Source organism: Bombina bombina, chromosome 3 (assembly GCF_027579735.1).
Source record: "Bombina bombina isolate aBomBom1 chromosome 3, aBomBom1.pri, whole genome shotgun sequence".
Taxonomy (NCBI): Eukaryota; Metazoa; Chordata; class Amphibia; order Anura; family Bombinatoridae; genus Bombina; species Bombina bombina.
This window is the reverse complement of record NC_069501.1, coordinates 326438072-326461818: the sequence shown is the minus strand read 5'-3', so window position 1 is coordinate 326461818 and position 23747 is coordinate 326438072. Positions and strand designations below refer to the sequence as shown.

General features: G+C 38.6%; 2 protein-coding genes across 2 annotated transcripts in view; both read left to right on the top strand.

The window, feature by feature from the left end:
• The window catches only part of ZBED1 (zinc finger BED-type containing 1), a 62844-nt gene extending 56460 nt beyond the window's left edge, over window positions 1-6384 (top strand). The window contains 8 exon segments of the mRNA XM_053706435.1: window positions 4222-4941; window positions 4943-5560; window positions 5562-5798; window positions 5800-5898; window positions 5900-5983; window positions 5985-6137; window positions 6139-6177; window positions 6179-6384. Of these exon segments, the coding sequence (XP_053562410.1) occupies window positions 4273-4941; window positions 4943-5560; window positions 5562-5798; window positions 5800-5898; window positions 5900-5983; window positions 5985-6137; window positions 6139-6177; window positions 6179-6325 (2046 nt within the window). The 5' untranslated portion in view covers window positions 4222-4272 and the 3' untranslated portion in view covers window positions 6326-6384.
• DHRSX (dehydrogenase/reductase X-linked) overlaps window positions 1-23747 on the top strand; it is a 973969-nt gene that overhangs the window by 56467 nt on the left and 893755 nt on the right. The window lies entirely within an intron of this gene.

The window sequence follows — 23747 nt, the reverse complement described above, 5'->3', positions numbered from 1 at the left end:
GCTTCTGTTGATCAGATATGTAGGGCAGCGACTTGGTCTTCACTGCACACTTTTACCAAATTTTACAAGTTTGATACTTTTGCTTCTTCTGAGGCTATTTTTGGGAGAAAGGTTTTGCAAGCCGTGGTGCCTTCCATTTAGGTGACCTGATTTGCTCCCTCCCTTCATCCGTGTCCTAAAGCTTTGGTATTGGTTCCCACAAGTAAGGATGACGCCGTGGACCGGACACACCTATGTTGGAGAAAACAGAATTTATGTTTACCTGATAAATTACTTTCTCCAACGGTGTGTCCGGTCCACGGCCCCGCCCTGGTTTTTTAATCAGGTCTGATAATTTATTTTCTTTAACTACAGTCACCACGGTACCATATGGTTTCTCCTATGCAAATATTCCTCCTTAACGTCGGTCGAATGACTGGGGTAGGCGGGAGCCTAGGAGGGATCATGTGACCAGCTTTGCTGGGCTCTTTGCCATTTCCTGTTGGGGAAGAGAATATCCCACAAGTAAAGGATGACGCCGTGGACCCGGACACACCGTTGGAGAAAGTATTTATCAGGTAAACATAAATTCTGTTTTTTTTCTGCTGTGTGTTGAGCAGAGATGCAGTTCTCAACCGGAAGCTTTCAATATAGCTGTCCAATTTTGTGTTGCGTCCTGCTGCAGGTGTGAAGATTGTGTTCTTTTTCTTTTCATTGTAGTCCTCCCTAGTGCTGGTATTTTCTTTGTCATAGAAGAATTCTTTTAGCCGCAATCTCCTGAAGAATTCCTCTAAGTCTGAGTACAGTTGGATTTTGTCTAGATTTGTACTTGGACAGAATGATAATCCTTTACACAGTACTGATATCTCTGGCCCTGACAGGTGGTAGTTTGAAAGGTTCACAATCCCTGAGTTTTCTGTGTGGTTTTCTTGGTTGGTGACAGTTTGAGTTTTAAATGAGGTGCTGTTATTGTCTGTTGACGTTTGGTCATTTGTTGTTGTAGTTGATCTGTCACCTGGAGCTCTGTTTTCTTGCATTTGGTGTTTTATTCTGTTTTGTGACAGGCATGCAAGTTTCTTCTTTTTCTTCTTGATAAAATTTTGTTGTTGTGTTTTGTGGAAGTGTTGCATTTCTTTTTTAATTTCTTCATTGTACCCATTATTTTCTTGTAGTTTTTGTAGTAGGAGCTGCTTTTGGTCTTTTATTATTTGCTTTTTGCTGTATAGTTGATGAATTAGGTTATTTCTCAGTTTCTCACTGGTACGTCTGCAAAGTTTTGAAATGGTCAGTATTGGTCATTGAAAAGTATTGGTCATTGAATTGGTCAGTATTGCTTCAGACTTGATAAAGGAAGGAACTCTTCCGAAAGCTTGTCAACTTATAAATGTATAGTTAGTCCAATAAAAAAAGTATCATTGCTCAATGCAATACTCTTGTTATTTTGATATCTAAATCTCTGGACTAACATGGCTACTGCAATCAACGTATATATATATATATATATATATATATATATATATATATATATATATATATTTATATTGTAGATGCAGTTAAGTTAACCCAGTAGCCGAGGGGACTGCAGTTTTAGCCTTTTTGGGAGCCGTGGGGTTAACTGCATCTGCTATGTATTTGAGCCGTTTCTCAGAGGAGCAGGAGATTGTGTGAGAGGTTCCATAATGTTTACATACCCTAAGTTTCAGACTACAGACGTCCCTAGGGGGAAATATAAGTGGCTTTTTCTCCTGTTCATTCCTGCATGTGCTCTGCTTTTAGACTTCTAGATTGATCGGCTGCTAATGAGAACAGAAAGTGAAAGCAAAAACAGCCATTTTACAAATGTGTGCTAAAAGCAACCACTAGATGGAGCTGGTTTGCAAGAATATATATATAATGTCAGGTTTCTGTGATGTAAAAAAATGAGACAAAGATAAATCATTTCAGAGTTTTTTCCACCTTTTAATGTGACCTATAAACTGTACAACTTGATTGAAAACAAACTGAAACTTCTAGGTGGAGGGAAGTAAAAATAAAAAACTAAGATAATATGGTTGCATATAACTGGGGATGTAGCTGTGTTTAGAATTGAGCAATCACATTCAAAATCATGTTAAATAGGTGTCAGTACACACCTGCCATAATTTAAAATGCATCTGATTAACCCCAAATAAAGTTCAGCTGTTCTAGTAGGTCTTTCCTGACATTTTCTTAGTCGCAACCTGCAGCAAAAGCTATGGTTCGCAGAGAGCTTCCAAAGCATCAGAGGGATCTCATTGTTTAAAGGTAAGAGTCAGGAGAAAGTTACAAAAGAATTTCCAAGGCATTAGATATACCATGGAACACAGTGAAGACAGTCATCAAGTGGAGAAAATATGGCGCAAAAGTGACATTACCAAGAACTGGACGTCCCTCCAAAATTGATGAAAAGACGAGAAGAAAACTGTTCTGGGAGGCTGCCAAGAGGCCTACAGCACCATTAAAGGAGCTGCAGGAATATCTGGCAAGTACTGGCTGTGTGGTGCATGTGACAACAATCGCCCGAATTCTTCATATGTCTGGGAAAACAAACATCCAAGCCCAGCTAATTTTGCAAAAACACATCTGAAGTCTCCCAAAAGCATGTCGCAAAAGGTGTTCTGGTTTGATGAAACCAAGATTAAACTTTTTGGCCATAATTCCATAAGATATGTTCGGTGCAAAAACAACACTGCATATAACCAAAAGAATACCATACCCACAGTGAAGCATTTTGGTGGCAGCATCATGCTTTGGGTCTGTTTTTCTTCAGCTGGAACTGGGGCCTTAGTCAAGGTAGAGGGAATTATGCACAGTTCCAAATACCAGACAATATTGGCACAAAACCATCAGGCTTCTGCTAGAAAGCTGAACATGAAGAGGAACTTCATCTTTCAGCATGACAACGCCCCACAGCATACATCCAAAATCAACAAAGGAATGGCTTCACAAGAAAAGAAGAAAATTAAAGTTTTGGAATGGCCCAGTCAGATCCCAGACCTGAATCCAATCGAAAATATGTGGGGTGATCTTAAGTGGACTGTGCACAAGAGATGCCCTCACAATCTGACACATTTAGAGTGTTTTTGCAAAGAAGAGTGGGCAAATCTTGTCATGTCAAGATGTGCTGTGCTTAAAAACTCATACCCCAAAAGACTGAGTGCTGTAATAAAATCAAAGAAAGGGTGCTTCAACAAAGTATTAGTTTACACACTTATGCAACCATATTATTTTAGTTTTTTATTTCTACTTCCCTCCACCTAAAAGATTTTAGTTTGTATTGCAATTGAGTTGTACAGTTTATAGGTCACATTAAAGGTGGAAAAAAGTTCTGAAATGATTTATCTTTTTCTCATTATTTTACATCACAGAAACATGACATTTTAACAGGGGTGTGCAGACTTTTTATATCCACTGTGTATTTGTGTGTGTATGTATGTGTGTATATATATATATATATATATATATATAATGTGTCTCGCCTAGCAATCTATTAAGAAAGCTGCTAAGTCAATGTCCTTCTTGAGGCCATGCATTCTTATCATATATACAGTATATGTAATTTTTTTATGTACATATCTATGATCACAGTCCATTTGAATTATTTCATGTATGTTTTTATTTAATTTTACTATGACCATGTTATGAATTCTTTATGAATTGCTTAGTTATTAATCAAATTTTGATGTACATTTTTTAAACAGCAATTAATTGAGCAGAATGTATTTGTTTTATGTTATATTACAGGTTTATTGTATGAGCTAAAAAGGACATTAAAGTAAAATTTTTTACCCAGGGTGTTTTAATATGTGTTAACCCCCATCCCCCATGTTATTGTTCATTTGCTGAAAAATAAACTTTCTTTTTTTAAGGCTGTGTTACTGCCCACCAATAGTGTTTGGAGTTTTGATTAATAGCAAATAATTTAGTATCCCAGCTGTGCTTAGACATTCACTTCCTGTTCGTTTCAATTAAATATCAACATTGTTTTTAGTGCTCCTTTTTATGCCTTTTAGAAATCTGAGTTTAATATCCCTTTAAAGATATTTTAAAACCACAACTTTTCTATTATTGTAGTTTATTTTAACCCATTTATCTGTGTACTATTAAACACCTAAGTTAAAAAAAAAGAATAATAAAATATATGTATATATTAGGTCAGTGCTGCTTTGCATACTGTTTTTGAACTTTTATTGTCTCATTGTATTTTTATTTTCCTGCCGTTAGCAGGTATTCATTAATGAATGAAGAACTAGCTGAAGGCACAGCTGATAACCAATGGAGATTAAAAGTGCTGAAGGTTTGCAAGCCGGACCAGCAGGTTCACAGTTAGACCTTAAACTAGTTGCTCATCCGAGAGCAAAGAGTAAAGTATGGAAATACTTTGGGTTTGACACCAATGCTGAAGGATGTATATTACAGTGGAAAAAGATTTATTGCCGTATATGTATGGCTCAAATAGCCTATTCTGGGAATACCTCCAACCTTTCATATCACCTCGAGAAGAACCATCCGGATGAGTTTTGTGAATTTGTAAAGAGCAACACTGAACAAATGAGAGAAGCGTTTGCAACAGCTTTCTCTAAATTAAAGTCAGAATCTTCCCAGCACATTGTTCAGGATAATTTAATAATGAAAACTAGCCATAGCTTTGAAAACAAAAAACAAATAGAACTAACATCTGCTGTAATTAGCCTTATTTGTGAGGGCATGTTCCCTGCTTCTATTCTAGATGAACCAACATTTAAGTCACTTTTAAAAACAGCAGATCCAAGGTATGAATTTCCCAGCAGAAAGTACATATGTACCAAGGTATTGCCTGAGAAGTATAATGCTATTAGAGAGATTATTTTGAAGGAGTTGATTGACATCCTATGGTGTGGAATATCCACAGATATGTGGAGGAGTGAAAGTCAGAACAGATCACATGTGACGCTCTTTGTACATTTTTTTGAGCATTAGTAACTCTAACTATTTGTTTTTAAACTCAAGATGTTTAAAAACCTTTGAAGTGTCAGAAGAAAATAAAGGTGAGACCATAACTCGTATCCTATATGAAGTCTTTATTGAATGGGGAATCAGTGCAAAAGTTTTTGGTGCTACAACAGATTACAGTAAAGACATTACAAAGGCATGTTCCCTTTTAGATATCCCAGTAGATATGCCATGTTTAGGGCACACTTTAAACATAGGAATACAACAAGCTTTTCAGCTTCCAAAACTTTGTGGACTTCTCTCCAGATGTAGGAAACTCGTTGAGTATTTTCAGCAATCCTCTGTTGCAATGTACATGTTATGTGAAAAACAGAAACAGCAGAGCCTTTTACCATGTATGCTAATAAGCGACCGTGTTTCTTGGTGGGGAAGCACACTTGCAATGCTACATCGTCTTAAGGAACAGCAGTTTGCGATTGCAGGTGTTTTGGTGGAAGACAGTAATAATCATCATCTCATGTTAGAAGCCAATGAATGGAATACAATTGAAGGTCTAGTGGATCTGCTGCAGCCGTTCAAACAGGTGGCTGAAATGTTGTCTGCATCGAAATATCCCACAATAAGTATGGTTAAAACCACTAATTCACATGCTGCTTAATACATCACTAAATATTAAGGAGACTGATCTAAAAGAAATAAGCATGGCCAAGGAAGTCATTGCTAAATCACTATCCACCACCTACCAACAGACACCAGAAATAGATATGTTTCTGAATGTGGCAACGTTTTTAGATCCAAGGTACAAAAAGCTTCCATTTCTTTCTGCATTTGAACGTGCACAAGTTGAAAATAGGGTTATAGAAGAGGCGAAAAAGCCATATAGACAAAGGGAAAGAGAACTTTCAAACTGATGACAAAGTTTTTGCCATGTCAGAAGAACCACCCATGAAAAAAATAATGGTTTCATCTTACTCCTCCTCCAACAAGTAGCATAAATAATATGTTGGCTGCAATTTTTTGCCAATCAGGAGCACCTGAAGACCAAGAAGAATGGCAATGCCCAGGTTGTTGAGGAGTTGAGCAACTTTAAATCACAAAAGGTTCTTGGTTTAAATGAAGATCCTCTCAAGTGGTGGTCTGATCGCTTGGCATTATTTCCTCTTTTACCAAAAGTTCTTCAAAAGTACTGGTGCATTTCTGCAACAAGGGGTCTTTCCAGAACGTCTTTTTAGTTCCTCAGCAAATGTTTATAAATGCAAAAAGAAACAGATTAGCACCAGCTCATGTGGATGAGCAGATATTTTTGTATGAGAACATGCGCAATTGCTCTGAAGCAGAGCCTGAAGATGATGATGAGGGAGAATGGGGCTTGCAGCAAGAACACTTTTTAATTTAAGTGACCCCAGTAATGTTGGAAGCAGTTTTCTGTTCAATTAAAGGCTTTAAATTCATGTACATTATTTATTGTGATGTATAATATTTTAAGTGTATTTAAAAAAAAAAAAAAAAAAAAAGGTCTTGACAGTTACCAAAAATGTTATTTGGATGCTTTTGTAAATATAGTATACATCTATATGATATACTGTATAAAAATATGATCTCTGTATGTGCTGCCAGTTATATAAGATATGAATAGATATAAAAACCTTTATCTGATAATAATTTTACAAAGAAACATATTTTAACATGTTTAGTCTTCAATGCAAGCAAAAAAATAATTTTAAAAGTTGTAGTGCTTTTTAAAAAAATCTAGTTAATAATACAGAAAGGAACTCAATTTTTAAGTTTTGTTTTAGTGACATAGTTGCATTCAGTTGCAGTTAAAAAGCTTATGGCAAATATTCTAGCTAAATCCCCATGTGGACATGTGATTTTTTTACTTGTACATTTTAAAGGGACATGAAACACATTTTCTTTCTAAAGACACGGTAAGTCCACGGATCATCAATTACTGTTGGGAATATCACTCCTGGCCAGCAGGAGGAGGCAAAGAGCACCATAGCAAAGCTGTTAAGTATCACTTCCCTTCCCACAAACCCCAGTCATTCTCTTTGCCTGCGGTGCAAGGAGGAGGTGAAGTTTTCGGTGTCTGAAAAGAAGTTTACTTCAATCAAGATTTTATTTTTTAAAGCAGAGTAGGTTTGCTCTGATCTTTCCTTGGGTCTAGCCGTACCCCACGGCAGTCTCTTCAGTAGGGCAGTGGTGGCTTTTTAGCAATTGGGGAACTTTTGAGGTACAATCCTCACTGCGTTTTCTCAACAGTTTTGCTGCCCTATTCAGACAGCCTGAGTAAGCATACTTGGATCTTTCTTTCTCGACAGGTCCATGTGAGGAATGGCATCCTCAAGCCAGGTGAGCTGTTTCTTCTGCTGGACAGACTGACATACAGGTAAGTGCCAAGAAAATGTTTTCTTTTATTCAAGAGGAAAAATACTTGCATGTCAGCAGTCGGAGGCTGCATGTGGACGTTTTTATTCATTGATCCTATTAAGGGTTAATTATTAAGGCAGAATAGCAGGCACTGTGGATGATGGGGAGGTAATATTTTATTTTTATTGGTGGCTCAGTCAGTGTCCTTAGCTCCGGTGTAGTCCCGGTCAAGGAAGTGGTGACGCTATTAATATTTTAGTTAGTGCGGCCATGCGTTTTTCTGACACTCTTTTTACTTTGACTGTCTTAATGGCTGCCGGGACCGCCCCCGATTACTAGGAGAGGCGGGTTCCCTTACTGGGCTCACTTCCTGTGAGTTCCGAACTGGTGATGCTGTTTATGTCTTCGACTGCAACGGAGTGAAAACGCTCAGCCAACTTTGTCTCTCAGGATTCCGGAGTGAAACCGGAACGCTTTTTCAATATTTGGAATCCAGTCAGCAGGACAGGTAGGCACCTCAGCTATGTTGCCAGGGGATTTAAGATCAGAATTTTGAGCTCCGTTTCTTTTTGACAAAAGTAACTTAAAGGGGCAGTAATCGTTTATTTTTTGTTCTAGTTCTAAAAATAAAAAGTAAAATATTTTTTTTCTTTTTGCCTTTTATTAGCCTCTTGTTTGGTGTTGTGGACCAAGAGGCTTTGCTAAATGTTGCATGTAGGCTATGTTTTAACTCCAAGGTGGAACCGCCAGTACCTTTTTGTTCTTCATGCATTGAAAGAACTTTGTGTTACAGGGATAGACTTTTTGATCCTGAGCCATCATTATCTAAGGCTGATGCTGTTCAGGTGTCTCCTGTATCAGATATGCTGCAGCTTTCTCCTCAAGCATCCCAATCATTATCGTCTCCACGTGCAGTGCCCTGCGGTTCCTCTCACGCTCCGGTAGAGTTTCTTTGCAAGACATTGCTGCTCAAGTATCCTTTGCGGTATCTGAGGCACTGTCTGCTTTTCCCATGCTTCAGGGATAACGCAAGAGGAAATTTAAAGATTCAGTTAGTAAGATTTCTGATACAGTTGTGGCTAACCAGGGTGCTCTTTCTCAAAAGTCTGAGGAGGAAGACACTTTGGTAGCATCTAAGGTTAAAATCTCAGACTCAGACAGTATAATTCCTTCTTCCGATGTTGAAGTTGTTTCCTTCAGGTTTAAGCTGGAACACCTCTGTATGTTACTTAAGGAGGTTTTGGCTACCTTGGACGACGGCTGATAGTCAACCTTAAGAAATCTAGTAAACTAATCAAATACTTTGATGTTCCCTCCTTGGTGGAGATATTCCCTGTACTAGACCAAGCTACAGAGATTATTGCTCGCGGAGTGGGAGAGACCTGGAATTCCTTTTTTCTCCATCTCCAATTTTCAAGAAAATGTTTCCGGTAGCTGACTCCATTAACCCCTTAGTGACCAGAGCACTTTTCCATTTGTTGACCGTTTGGGACAAGGCTATTTTTACATTTCTGCTGTGTTTGTGTTTAGCTGTAATTTTCCTCTTACTAATTTACTGTACCCACACATATTATATACCGTTTTTCTCGCCATTAAATGGACTTTCTAAAGATACATTAATTTCATCATATCATATAATTTACTATTAAAAAAATGATAAAATATGAGGAAAAAATGGAAAAAAAAACAATTTTTTTCAAACTTTGACCCCCAAAATCTGTTGCACATCTACAACCACCAAAAACACCCATGCTAAATAGTTTCTAAATTTTGTCCTGAGTTTAGAATACCCAATGTTTACATGTTCTTTGCTTTTTTTGCAAGTTATAGGGCACTAAATAAAAGTAGCACTTTGCTATTTCCAAAACCACTTTTTTTCAAAAATTAGCGCTAGTTACATTGGGACACTGATATCTGTCAGGAATCCCTGAATATCCTTTAACATGTATATATATATTTTAGAAGACATCCCAAAGTATATGATCTAGGCCCATTTTGGTATATTTTATGCCACCATTTCACCGCCAAATGCGATCAAATAAAAAAAAATGTTCACTTTTTCACAAATTTTTTCACAACTTTAGGTTTCTCACTGAAATTATTTACAAACAGCTTGTGCAATTATTGCACAAATGGTTTTAAATGCTTCTCTGGGATCCCCTTTGTCAGAAATAGCAGACATATATGGCTTTTACGTTGCTTTTTGGTAATTAGAAGGCCGCTAAATGCCACTGCGCACCACACGTGTATTATGCGCAGCAGTGAAGGGGTTAATTAGGGAGCATGTAGGGAGCTTGTAGGGTTAATTTTAGCTTTAGTGTAGGTAAGTAAACAACCCCAAGTATTGATCTAGGCCCATTTTGGTATATTTCATGCCACCATTTCACTGCCAAATGCCGATCAAATTAAAAAAACTTTAAATATTTCACAATTTTAGGTATCTCACTGAAATTATTTACAAACAGCTTGTGCAATTATGCACACATTGTTGTAAATGCTTCTCTGGGATCCCCTTTGTTCAGAAATAGCAGACATATATGGCTTTGGCGTTGCTTTTTGGTAGTTAGAAGGTCGCTAAAATGCCACTGCGCAATCACACGTATATTTATAATTAGGTAGCTTGTAGGGAGCTTGCAGGGTTAATTTAGCTGTAGTGTAGAGATCAGCCTCCCACCTGACACATCCCACCCCCTGATCCCTCCCAAACAGCTCCCTTCCCTCCCCCACCCCACAATTGTCCCCCGCCATCTTAAGTCCTGGCAGAAAGTCTGCCCAGTACTAAAATAAAAGTTTTTTTGTTTTTTTTTAGGTTTTTTTAAAAAATAAATAAATAATTCTTCTGCTGTGTAGGACCCCCCTTAGCCCCCAACCTCCCCTGATCCCCCCCAAACAGCTCTTTAACCCCCCCCCCTCTGCCTTTATTGTGCACCATATTGGGTACTGGCAGCTGTCTACCAGTACCCAGTTTGAAGAATAATAATGTTTTTTACTTTTTTTATTTTATTAAATATTTTTCTTTATTTCTGTAGTGTAGCTGCCCCCCCTCAACATCCAACCCCCCACCCTCTCCCAGATGCCTTGATTTTAAAATCCCACCCCTCCCCCAGTCCTCTCTCCCCACCCTCCAGATCTACAGCATATTGATGCTGTTTTCATAGATCTCTCGTGCACGCACCCGCACAAGATCCCTCCCCCCCTCCTCCACCAATGACTGCCCACCCCGCCTCCCTGGATGAGCTCCCTCCCACCACAGAGTGGCTCTCTCTGCATCGGATGGCTAAAAACAGTTATTGCAGGATGCCTCAATATTGAGGCATCACTTCAATAACATGAAAGCAGCTGGAAGCTATCAGGATCGCCTTCCACTGCTTTCAAAGACCAACGACGTATGGGGTACGTTCTTGGTCATTAACTGCATTTTTTTGCAGGACGTACCCCATACGTCGTTGGTCGTTAAGGGGTTAAGGAGTCATGGCAGACAGTTCCTAAAGTGGAAAGAGTGATCTCCACTTTGGCCAAGAGAACCACTATTCCCATAGAGGATAGCTGTTCTTTTAAGGATTCAATGGATAAGAAGTTGGAGGCCTTGCTAAAGAAGATGTATGTTCTCCAATGGCAGCCTGTGGTGTGTATTGCCACTGTCACAGTGCGGCAGCCCTACTGGTTTTGATGCATTCTCTGATTCATTCAGACAGATACACCATTAGAGAATATCAGGACAGTATAAGGCTCTTATGTTAGCCAATTCCTTTATCACTAATGCTTCCTTACAATTCATTAAGTTGGGAGCAAAAATGTCTGTTTTTTCTCTACTAGCTCGCAGAGCCTTATGGTTGAAACATCTGTGGATGTTTCATCTAAGTCCAAGCTTTTGGCGATCCCTTACAAGGGTAAGACCTTGTTTGGACCTGGCTTGGCTTAAATCATTTCAGATATTACAGGTGGAAAGGGATCCTTTCTTCCACAAGATAAGAGGAATAAGCAGAAAGGACGTCAGAGTAATTTTCATTCCTTTCTTAACTTCAGAGGTAAGCCTTCCCCTCCTCCTTCCATACAGGACAGTCCAAGCCTTCTTGGAAACCCAATCAATCTTGGAACAAGGGGAAGCAATCTAAGAAACCCGCAGCTGATTCCAAGTCGGTATGAAGGTCTGCCCCCGATCCCGGATGGGATCCAGTAGGGGGCAGACTTTCTCAATTTGCTCAAGCTTGGATACGGGATATCCTGGATCCTTGGGTGGTGGACATTGTACCCCGGGGTTACAAGTTAGAATTCAAGACTTTTCCTCCCTGGGGCAGGTTCCTCCTCTCAAGATTATCTGTAGACCAGATAAAAAAAAAGCCATTCTTGAAATGTGTTCAGGATCTTTCCGCCCTGGGAGTGATAGTTCCAGTTCCAGTGCAAAAACAGGGTCTGGGATTCTACTCCAATTTGTTCAAAAAGAAGGAACTTTAAGACCAATTCTAGACCTGCAATGTCTATACAAGTTCCTCAGAGTCACCATCCTCCAAGATGGATACTACACGTTCTATTCTTCCCTTGGTCCAAGAGGGTCAGTTCATGACAACCATAGCCCTAAAGGATGCATACCTTCATGTTCCCTTTCACAAGGATCATCACAAAATTTCTGAGATTCTCCTTTCTGGGCATCACTTTCAGTTTGTAGCTCTTCGTTTGGCCTTGCACAGCTCCCAGAATTTTCTGAAAAGTTCTGAGGGCTCTATTGGCAGTGATCTGGTCTCGAGGCATTGCAGTGCGCGGCCCTATCTGAATGACATTCTGGTTTCAGGGGCAGTCTTTTCAACAAGCAAACTCACATACGGGAGATCTTGTTGTCTTTTTTTCGCTCCCAGGGATGGAAGGTGAATCTGGGGAAAAGTTCTCTGGTTCCAGCTACAAGGGTAGTGTTCTTAGGGACCATAATAGATTCCCTATCAATGAAGATATTTCTGACAGAGGTCGATTCTTGCCTTTCAGTCCTCTTCTCGGCCGTCAGTGGCTCAATGAATGGAGGTAATTGGTCTGATGGTAGCTTTCCATGGACATCATGCCGTTCGCTTGGTTCCATCTCAGAGCTCTGCAATTATGCATGCTAAGACAATTAAACGGGGACTATGCAGATCTGTCTCGATAAATAGATCTGGATCAGGCAACAAGAGACTCTTTTCCATGGCGGTTGTCCCAGGAACACCTCTCCCAGGGAACTTGCTTCCGTAGACCTGCCTGGGTGATTGTGACCATGGATGCCAGCCTGCTGGGCTGGGGAGCAGTCTGGGACTCTTTGAAGACTCAAGGTCTATGGACTTGGGAGGAGTCATCTCTTCCCCATAAAAATTCTAGATCTGAGAGCGATCTTCATTGCTATGCTGGCCTGGCCTCAGTTGGCCTATAGCCCGGTTCATCAGGTTTCAGTCGGACAACATAATTTGGTGGCTTACATCTACCACCAGAGGGAACCTCGGAGTTCCTTGGCCATGTCAGAGGTGGCTCGAATTATTCAGTGGGCGGAGACCCACAGCTGCTGTCTGTCTGCGATCCCACATTCCAGGGTGGACAATTGGGAAGTGGATTTTCTGAGCAGACAGACTTTTCATCCCGGGGAGTGGGAACTCCATCCGGAGATGTTTTCCATGCTTGACCCTCAAGTGGGGCGGCGGCGGAGCTGGATCTCATGGCATCTCGGCAGAATGCAAAGTTCCTGAGGTACGGTTTGAGGTCAAGGGTTCCACAGGCTGTTCTGATAGATGCCTGGCGGTCCCTTGGAATTTCAGTCTAGCATACCTGTTTCCTCCATTCGTTCTCCTTCCATGAGTCATTGCTCGGATCAAGCAGAAGAGGGCATAGGTGATTCTCATTGGTATGCAGACCTAGTGGAAATGTCATCTCTTCCACCTTGGAGACTTCTCTGTGGAAGGACCTTCTACTTCAGGGTCCCTTCCTTCATCCAAATCTCGTTTCTCTCAAACTGACTGCTTGGAGATTGAACGCTTAATTTTATCTAAGCGTGGGTTTTCCGAGTCGGTCATTGAGACTTTGATCCAGGATTTAGCATAAGATATGGCGCAAATATCTGTACTGGTGTGAATCCAGGGGTTACTCTTGGAGTAGAATTAGGATTCCTAGGATTTGTCTTTTCTCCAGGAAGGTCTGGAGAAGGGTTTGTCAGCGAGTACCTTGAAGGGTCAGATCTCTGCATTGTCTATTTTGTTTAATAAGCATCTGGCAGATGTACCAGACGTACAATCTTTTTGACAGGCCTTAGTCAGAATCAGGCCTGTGTTTAAATCTGTTACCTCCTCCATGGGGTCTTAACCTTGTTCCTTCAAGTTCTACAGCAGGCTCCGTTTGAGCCTATGCATCCCTTAGATATTAAGAGGTTATCTTGGAAGGTTTTGTTTCTTGTTGCTATATCTTATGCTTGGAAAATCTCGGAACTCTCAGCTTTGCAGTGCGATTCCCCTTATCTTATCTTTCATGCTGATAAGGTGGTTCTTCGTACTGAGCTAGGTTTCCTTCCTAAAGTTGTTTCGGACATGAATATTAATCAGGAAATCGTTGTTCCTTCTCTTTGTCCTAATCCTCCTCCTCATAAGGAGCTCTTGCTACACAACCTAGATGCTGTGCGCGTGCTGAAATTCTACTTGCAGGCGACTAAGGATTTTCGCCAGTCTCCTGCTTTGTTTGTCTGTTTCTCTGGGAAACGAAAGGGTCAGAAAGCTACTGCTACTTCTCTTTGGCTGAGGAGTATCATTTGTTTGGCTTATGAGACTGCTGGACAGCATCCTCCTGAGAGAATCACAGCTCATTCCACGAGGGCTGTTTCCTCTTCCTGGGCTTTCAAAAAGGATGCTTCTGTGGAACAGATTTGCAAGGCCGCAACTTGGTCCTCTCTACATACTTTTTCAAAATGTTATAAATTTAATACTTTTGCCTCGGTTGAGGCTTCTTTTGGGAGAAAGGTTCTTCAAGCGGTGGTGCCTTCTGTTTAGGTTACCTTTCTTGTCCCTCCTTATCATCTGTGTCCTCTAGCTTGGGTATTGGTTCCCAACAGTAATTGATGATCCGTGGACTCCACCGTGTCTTAAGAAAAGAAAACTAAATTATATTTACTTGATAAATTTCTTTCTTGACACGGTGAGTCCACGGCCCCTCCCTGTTTTTACAGACAGTTTTTGTTATATAATCCTCAGGCACCTCTGCACCTTGTGTTATTTCTTTTCTCTCCTTTTCCTTTGGTCCGAATGACTGTGGTTTCTGGGAAGAGAAGTGATACTTAACAGCTTTGCTGTGGTGCTCTTTGCCTCCTCCTGGCCAGAAGTGATATTCCCAACAGTAATTGATGATCCGTGGACTCACCGTGTGAATAAATAAAAGTAAATTTATCAGGTAAATATAAATTTAGTTTTTTATTATGATTCAGACAGAGCATACAATGAAGAAAAAAAAAATCAAATTAATTTCCATTATCAAATTTGCTTCGTTCTAATGGTATTCTCTGTTGAAAAGATACCTAGGTAGGTAGCGTACACTACATGGCAGGAAAAAGTGCTGCCATCTGGTGCCCTTGTAAATGTACAACATTCTTGCAAAACTGCTGCTATACAGTGCTGCAGACTCATGCACGCTCCTGAGCTTATCCCCTGCTTTTCAACAAAGGACAAGAAGAGAACAAAAATAATAGAAGTATATTAGAAAGCAATTTCAAATTGCATGCTCTATCCTGAATCATGAATTAAACTTTTTGGGCTTCATGTTCCTTTAGTCAGTAATATACAAATTGAAAATGATAATGGAAATCAATTTACAATTTTAGCAGTTATATATATTTTTTAACATTGTTGTTTACGATGTCAACTAAATGAGCCATTAATACATGTTAATTGTATATTTATACTACCGTACAGCTTTTTCATACTCGGGATATCTGTTTTATCTCATATCTCGTTGGAGTAAAATAATTGAATGTTTATTGTTTTCACTATCGATGTAGACACCCATACTTTCGGCCCAGATTATGAGTTGTGCGTAGAGGCTATGCAGTGCTAACGAGCAGTTTTCTCTCACCGCTCACTTACCTACAGCGCTGGTATTAGGGGTTTTTACAAACCCCGGCGTTAAAAGCAAGAAGTGAGCGTTGAGCAAAATTGTGCTCCTTACCGCACTCCAATACCAACGCTGCTTAAGTCAGCAGTGAGCTGGTCGTACCTGCTCGTGCACAATTTCCCCATAGGAATCAACGGGGAGAGCCGCTGAGAAAAAGTCTAACACCTGCAAAAAAGCAGCGTAAAACTCAGTACGCAGCCCCATTGATTCCTATGGGGAAATAAAAGTTATGTTTTCACCTAAGACCCTAACATGAACCCCGAGGGTCTAAACACCCCTATCTTACACTTATTAACCCCTAATCTGCTGCTCTGGACAACGCCCGCCACCTACATTATATGTATTAACCCCTAATCTGCTGCCCCCAACATCGCCGACACCTACATTATATTTATTAACCCCTATTCTGCCACCCCAATGTCGCCGCAAACTACCTACACTTCTTAAACCCTAATCTGCCGCCCCTAACGCTCGCCGCAACTATAATAAACATATTAACCCCCTAAACCGCCGCACTCCCGCCTCGCAAACATTAGTTAAATATTATTAACCCCCTAATCTGCGTCCCCTAACATCGCCGCCACCTACCTACATTTATTAACCCCTAATCTGCCGTCCCCAACGTCGCCCGCCACTATACTAAATGTATTAACCCCTAAGCCTAACCCTAACACCCCATAACTTAAATAGAATTACAATAAATCTAAATAAATATTAATATTATTTCCTAAATAATTCCTATTTAAAACTAAATTACTTACCTATAAAATAAACCCTAAGCTAGCTACAATATAACTAATAGTTACATTGTAGCTATCTTAGGGTTTATTTGTATTTTACAGGCAAGTTTGTATTTATTTTAACTAGGTAGAATAGGTTATTAAATAGTTATTAACTATTTAATAACTACCTAGCTAAAATAAATACAAAAAGTACCTGTAAAATAAAACCTAACCTTAAGTTAACAATAACACCTAACACTACACCTATAATTAACTAAACAACAATTAAATAAATTACATACAATTAGCTAAAGTACAAACCCCCCCACTAAATTACAGAAAATAATAATTAAATTACAGATCTTTAAACTAATTACACACCTAATCTAATAGCCCTAAAATAAAAAGCCCTCCCAAAATAAAAAAAAACCCTAGCCCTAAATAAACTATCAATAGCCCCTTAAAGGGCTTTTTGCAGGAATTGCCCCAAAGTAATCCGCTCTTTTACCTGTAAAAAAAATACAAACAACACCCCTAATAGTAAAACCCACCCAGCCCCACACAACCAACCCCCAAATAAAATACTATCTAAAAAAAACCTAAGCTCCCCATTGCCCTGAAGGGGCATTTGGATGGGCATTGCCCTTAAAAGGCATTTAGCTCTTTTGTGGCCCACTCCCTAATCTTAAAAATAAAACCCACCCCATACAACCTTCAAAAACCTACACACTAACCCCCTGAAGAAAGGACTTAATGTTCTGAAGACCGAACATCCATCCTCAAAGGAATGCGGCAGAAGTCTTCATCCAAGCCGGGCGAAGTGGTCCTCCAGACGGGCAGAAGTCCTTCATCCAGACGGCATCTTCTATCTTCATCCATCCGACGCAGAGCGGGTCCATCTTCAAGACCCATCCGACGCAGAGCATCCCTCTTCAACAAAGTCTTCTTACTGAATGACGGTTCCTTTAATTGACGTCATCCAAGATGGCGTCCCTTAGATTCGATTGGCTGATAGAATTCTACTCAGGCAATCGGAATTAAGGTAGAAAAAATGTGAGCTCAATCCTATTGGCTGATTGGATCAGCCAATAGGATTGAAGTTCAATCCTATTGACTAATTGCATCAGCCAATAGGATTTTTCCTACCTTAATTCCGATTGGCTGATAGAATTCTATCAGGGCAATCGGAATTAAGGTAGAAAAATTTAAGGTAGAAAAAATGTGAGCTCAATCCTATTGGCTGATTGGATCAGCCCAATAGGATTTTGAGTTCAATCCTATTGACTAATTGCATCAGCCCAATAGGATTTTTCCTACCTAATTCCGATTGGCTGATAGAATTCTATCAGCCAATCGGAATCTAAGGGACCACCAACTTGAATGACGTCGCTTAAAGGAAACCGTCATTGAGTAAGAAGACTTTGTTTAAAGAGGATGCTCTGCGTCGGATGTCCTTGAAGATCGACCCGCTCTGCGTCGGATGGATGAATGATAGAAGATGCCGTCTGGATGAAGACTTCTGCCCGTCTGGAGGACCACTTCGCCCGGCTGGATGAAGGACGTCTCCCCGGCTTCGTTGAGGACTTCAGCCCGGTTGGATGAAGACTTCTGCCTCTTCCTTGAGATGGATGTCGGTCTTTAGAACAGTAGTCGATCTTCAGGGGGTTAGTGTTAGGTTTTTTAAGGGTGTATTGGGTGGGTTTTATTTTTAGATTATGGTTTGGGCCGCAAAGAGCTAACTGCCCTTTTAAGGGCAATGCTCATCCAAATGCCCTTTTCAGGGCAATGGGGAGCTTAGGCTATTTTAGTTAGTATTTTATTTGGGGGGTTGGTTTTACTGTTGGGGGGTGTTTGTATTTTTTTTTTTTACAGGTAAAAGAGCTGATTACTCTGGGGCAATGCCCCGACAGAGGGCCTTTTAAGGGCTATTGGTAGTTTAGTTTAGGCTAGGGGGGCTTTTTATTTTGGGGGGGCTTTTTTATTTTGAGTAGGGCTATTAGACTAGGTATAATTAGTTTAAAGATCTGTAATTTGTTATTATTTTCTGTAATTTAGTGGGGGTTTTTTTGTACTTTAGCTAATTTAATTTATTTAGTTGTTAATTTAGTTAATTTATTTAATTATAGTGTAGTGTTAGGGTGTTATTTTACAGGTACTTTTGTGTTTTATTTTAGCTAGGTAGTTATTAACTATTTAATTAACTATTCTACCTAGTTAAATAAATAAAAAACTTGCCCTGTAAAATAAAAATAAACCCTAAGATAGCTGCAATGTAACTATTAGTGAATATAGTAGCTAGCTTAGGGTTTCTTTTATAGGTAAGTATTTAGTTTTAATAGGAATTATTTAGGTAATAATATAATTTTTTTTTAGATTTATTGTAATTATATTTAAGTTAGGGGGTGTTAGGGTTAGACTTAGTTTAGGGGTTAATACATTTGGTATAGTGGCGTGACATTGGGGGTGGCAGATTAGGGGTTAATAAATGTAGGTAGGTGGCGTCGATGTCCGGAGCGGCAGATTAGGGGTTAATAATTTTATTTTGTGTTTGCGATGCGGGAGGGCCTTGGTTTAGGGGTTAATAGGTAGTTTATGGGTGTTAGTGTACTTTGTAGCACTTTAGTTATGAGTTTTATGCTACGGCGTTGTACCCATAACTACTGACCTTTTAATGCGTTAGGACTCTTCGACGGGGTAGGGTTTACCCGCTCACTTTTTGGCCTCCCCAGACAGACTCGTAATACCCGGCACTAGGAAGTCCCATAGAAAAAAGACTTTACAAAGTTTACGTAAGTCATTTTGCGGGTGACCCTAAACCTGCAAGACTCGTAATAGCAGCGGGTAGGGAAAAAGCAGCTTAGGAACCTGTTAACGCTGCTTTTTCAGCCTAACGCACAACTCGTAATCTAGAAGTTTGTCTTCTTGTTGTTTTTTTGGAATACATAATATTTGCTCCAAATAAACTATTTGGACAGTATCTGTAGCTAATGAATTAAAAAAAAAAAGCATATGCTATTGAAACATGTATTGTGAACATTGTGATGTATAGTCCCTTCTGATTCCTATTGGATGCAATTCTATGCAACAAATCTGGATGTATATATTTCTTTGACATGTGTCTTTATGTTTGCCTTGAATTTAACCTCAATAAAAAACATTAAAAACCTAAAAAAAAAAGTGTATACAATAAGTATTCTCATATAATATATAAAAGTGTATGCAGTATGTATTCTCATATAATTATATAAAAAGTGTATGCAGTATGTATTCTCATATAATATATAAAAGTGTATGCAGTATGTATTCTCATATAATATATAAAAGTGTATGCAGTATGTATTCTCATATAATATAGTGATATTATTGACGTCTTGATTTTCAGAAATGGGTACAATGTATTGTGATACAAAGCCTCCTCTGCTGAGGCTTATAACATATTTAAACTCAAACATTACTCAGTGACTTCTGGTGATACAAGCCAAACTTGGCCAAATTATTGTGTTACTCTATAAAACTGTGCCTAACATATTTTATATGTTGAGGGAAATGTCCAGCTGACTCATATGGTTGTTCTAAATTTGTTGACCTCTTCTTTAACCAACTACTGTTACTGTATGCTACTACAAGACACAATATTGACATATATTGAAATGAGTTTACAGTGTGTCTTTTGCAAGATGACTCAATTATAAATTAATAATAATTAATGTATCAAGTGCAGTTTCCTCTTGTGAATACCCAGATCTTAATTTACTACAAACAGCCTGCAGTATGATGCGAGAAAACAAATTAATCTTTGTATATACAGTTTTGCAAACAGACTACTGCAAAATTATCTGTTTCTCTGTTTTTACTATTTATAGTTATGTGTTTGAGTAAAATGACCATTTTTGTTTTATTATATACACTACTGACAACACTTCTCTCAAATTCCAAACAAAAATATTGTCATTTAGACTTTTAGAGCATTTATTTGCAGAAAATGAGAATTGGTTAAAATGACAAAAAAGATTCAATGTTTACAGACCTTGAATAATGCAAAGAAAACAAGATCATATTCATTTTAATCAACACAAAACTGTAGTTTTAACTTGGCAAGAGTTCAGAAATCAATATTTGGTGGAATAACCCTGATTTTCAGTCACAGGTCTGCTTTGTTTGATGGCTTGTGGCCATCCAGCTTCCTCTTCAACACATTCCAGGGGTTTTCAATGGGGGTTCAGGTTGAAAGATTAAGCTGGCCATGACAGGGTCTTGATCTGGTGATTTTCCATCCACACCTTGATTGACCTTACTTTGTGGCATGGAGCATTGTCCTGGTGAAAAAATCAATCCTCAGAGTTGGGGAACATTGTCAGAGCAGAAGGCAGCAATTTTCTTCCAGGATAACTGTTGTCAGCAGTTTATAGAATAAAACAAAAATATTAATCTTATCCAAACATAATATATAGCCTCATTAAAAGTGTTAGTGATTCCAAACAAGGTGCTAGAGGATACTTACATTAGTGTTTTAATTTATAACTTTGTCACATAGAATATTATAATTTCTTATTCTATTGCTTATTTTTGTTAAAAAAAATACATTCTTACAACCTTCTCAAAGAAAAAACATTACAATAGAAAGAGAACGTGGGCTGAAGGTCCCTGTGAATGTCAATCTACATTGTAAATGTCAAAATGTAACTTTCATAGGTCAGAAAAGCTATTTGCATTTAAAAATGGTTGAAAAGTATATCTAGATATGTTAAAGAGCATGCACATTTATAACATTATTACAAAACCGAGTGGCCCGTTCCTGAGTAGTCAGTGTTTGCATAGAAATAATAAATAAACTAAAGCCCAGCAAATGAACTAACAGTGGAATCACATTACTAGAAACAAATGAAACATTATTAATTCATTTTCACAAAAGTAACAGAGAATTTTTAGCATTTTTGCTATCACTCAGTTTAAACAGAAATATGGTGTGTTTTATTTTTGTTATTTACGGTCGATGGGCGATCTTGCCTTCCATATGTAAACGGGAGCACAATTAGAGATCCCTTTCATTACGGAGACAGATGCCTTCTGCCCCCAGCTGCAGTCTCTGTAGTCAAAGCTGACAGCAGCATGCGCCACATTGTTTACGCTGGGCAAAGAACTTGTGATGTAGTACCTACTTCTATTTGGTTCAATGGGGTTAAAGGCACATGAAACCCAAATTATACATTTTTGAACAACTTTCCAATTAACTTCTGTTATCAACGTTGCTTCATTTTCTTGGTATCTTTTATTGAAGAAACAACAATGAACTCCTGAGAGCTAGCTGAACACATTTGTAGGCCAATGAAAATGGGCATACAAGTTCATCAGCAGCTAGCTCCAATCTCCTGAGCCTATCTAAATATGCTTTTTAACAAAGGATACAAAGAGAATGACACAATTTAGATAATAGAAGTGAATGGGAAATTGATTAAAAATTGTGTGTTCTATATCTGAATCATGAAAGAAAAAAATGTGGGGTTTCCGTCCCTTTTAATAATGTAGAAAATAAAATTAAAAACAGTGTCACACAACATAAGAGACACCTAATATTCACAGTGAATAATCCGTTATATGCATTTTGTTAATCACTGAGTAATTATTAGTCATAAGTATAAGTCTTATTGATCTGAACTAGCAAAATTACAATCAAAAGAGGAAGCAGGCTAAAGGGCCTGTATATTTGAATGGATATGAAAGTCCAAATTAAAATTTGATCTTTTAGAAAACAAATGCAATTGAATTTTTTTTAAAAAGCAAATTTAGATATGTTTAGGAGGATGCATAGTTTAAAGGGACAGTTTAGTCAAAAAAAAACTTTCATGATTCAGATAGGGCATGTAATTTTAAACAATTTTCCAATTTACTTTTATCAACAATTTTTCTTTGTTCTCTTGGTTTCTTAGTTGAAAGCTTAACTTAGGAGGTTCATATGCTAATTTCTTAGACCTTGAAGGCCGCCTCTTAAGAATGCATTTTAACAGGTTTTTCCCCACTGGAGGGTGTTAGTTCATGTTTTTCATATAGATAACACTGTGCTTGTGCACGTGAAGTTACCTGGGAGCCATCATGATTGGCTAAAACTGCAAGTCTGTCAAAAGAACAAATAAAGGGGCAGTCTGCAGAGGCTTAGATACAAGATAATCACAGGAGGTAAAAAATATATAAATATAACTATGTTGGTTATGCAAAACTAGGGAATGGGTAAACAAGGGATTATCTATCTTTTAAGACAATAACAATTCTGGTTGTAGACTGTCCCTTTAAGCACTGTGTTGCTGCAGAGATTGCAAACACATATAGCTTAGACTGAATGTACATCTCCTGACATGGGCAACTGAATTTTTTCTCTGAATGAGAGCCAACTAAGCTTTCTTATGTTTGTATGTGCAGCGTATCTAGAGTGGAGGGTGCACCTTTATTATATATTTAGCTCAATCTATCTAATTATATATTTAGCTCTATCTATCTATCTATCTATCTATCTATCTATCTATGTTATTTAACCTCTTACCAGCAACACATAGATTTATTGTCTCAGTTGCCAGAAATGCACACAGGAGGTTTTTAACCCTTGTTTGCCAGAAATATACTGTAGTGATAAACCCTTTGTTGTACCTAAATCACTAGAAACAACACATAAACCATTTGATTGCTAGAAAAACCATAATTAAGATGTTAAATTTGACCAATTTACTGTCCATAATACACCTATCAATGATTTAACCCCTTTACCTGGTCCTGCATGTGGCGTCCTGTCACTCACATTGTTGGTGGCCTGTCATTAGCTGAATCTTGCATAGGTACTAAGGGGCAGGGAAGAAAGCAGATGAGAGCTCTGAGCCTGGCTGTCACATTGATAAGGACTCAGTCAGGTGGAAACTACTAGGCTGTACTATTGCAAAGGAGATCCTTGTCTGGATTGCTGTTCTCCCTAGGAAAGGGTTACAGAGGCATTTATCAGGGGCTGGAGCCTCATTTTTGTTAAGCCCTGAGTTAAGGATGGGTTCACTTGGACAATTCATATAGTTTATTATGAGTAGAGAAGGTAAATGTGGATTATATGCTAAATTTTAACTTGTAAGTTTAAATTGTGTGTATATGTATGTATGTGTATATATATATATATATATATATATATATATATATATATATATATATATATATATATACAGGTGGCCCTCGGTTTACGCCGGTTCAAACTTGCACCGTTTCAGAATAACAACCTTTTTATTCAGTCATGTGACTGCTATTGAAATGCTTTGGAAGCAGTGCACTAATTAAAATAGCAGTAGTTGGAGCTGTCCCGCTTGTTTTGCAGCAAAAGTTATGCAACTTAACAGACTGAAATTAATCTGTGTACACAGAGCAGTCATTAGCTATCGAGCAACAAGATTTAGCAGTCACTTCCCTATTACTCTTCCTGTCCAGCTGCTTGAGGTAAGGGTGCCTAACTGCCTATAATCACTCACAGATTGAATGCATAGAATAGGTGCAGACCCAATATTATCTAACATGCTAACAATGCAGAGAACTGATTGCAGAAAAATCCAAGTAAAAAACGTTTTTGTTCATTAAACTTAGTTTGATGATGATGCAGTC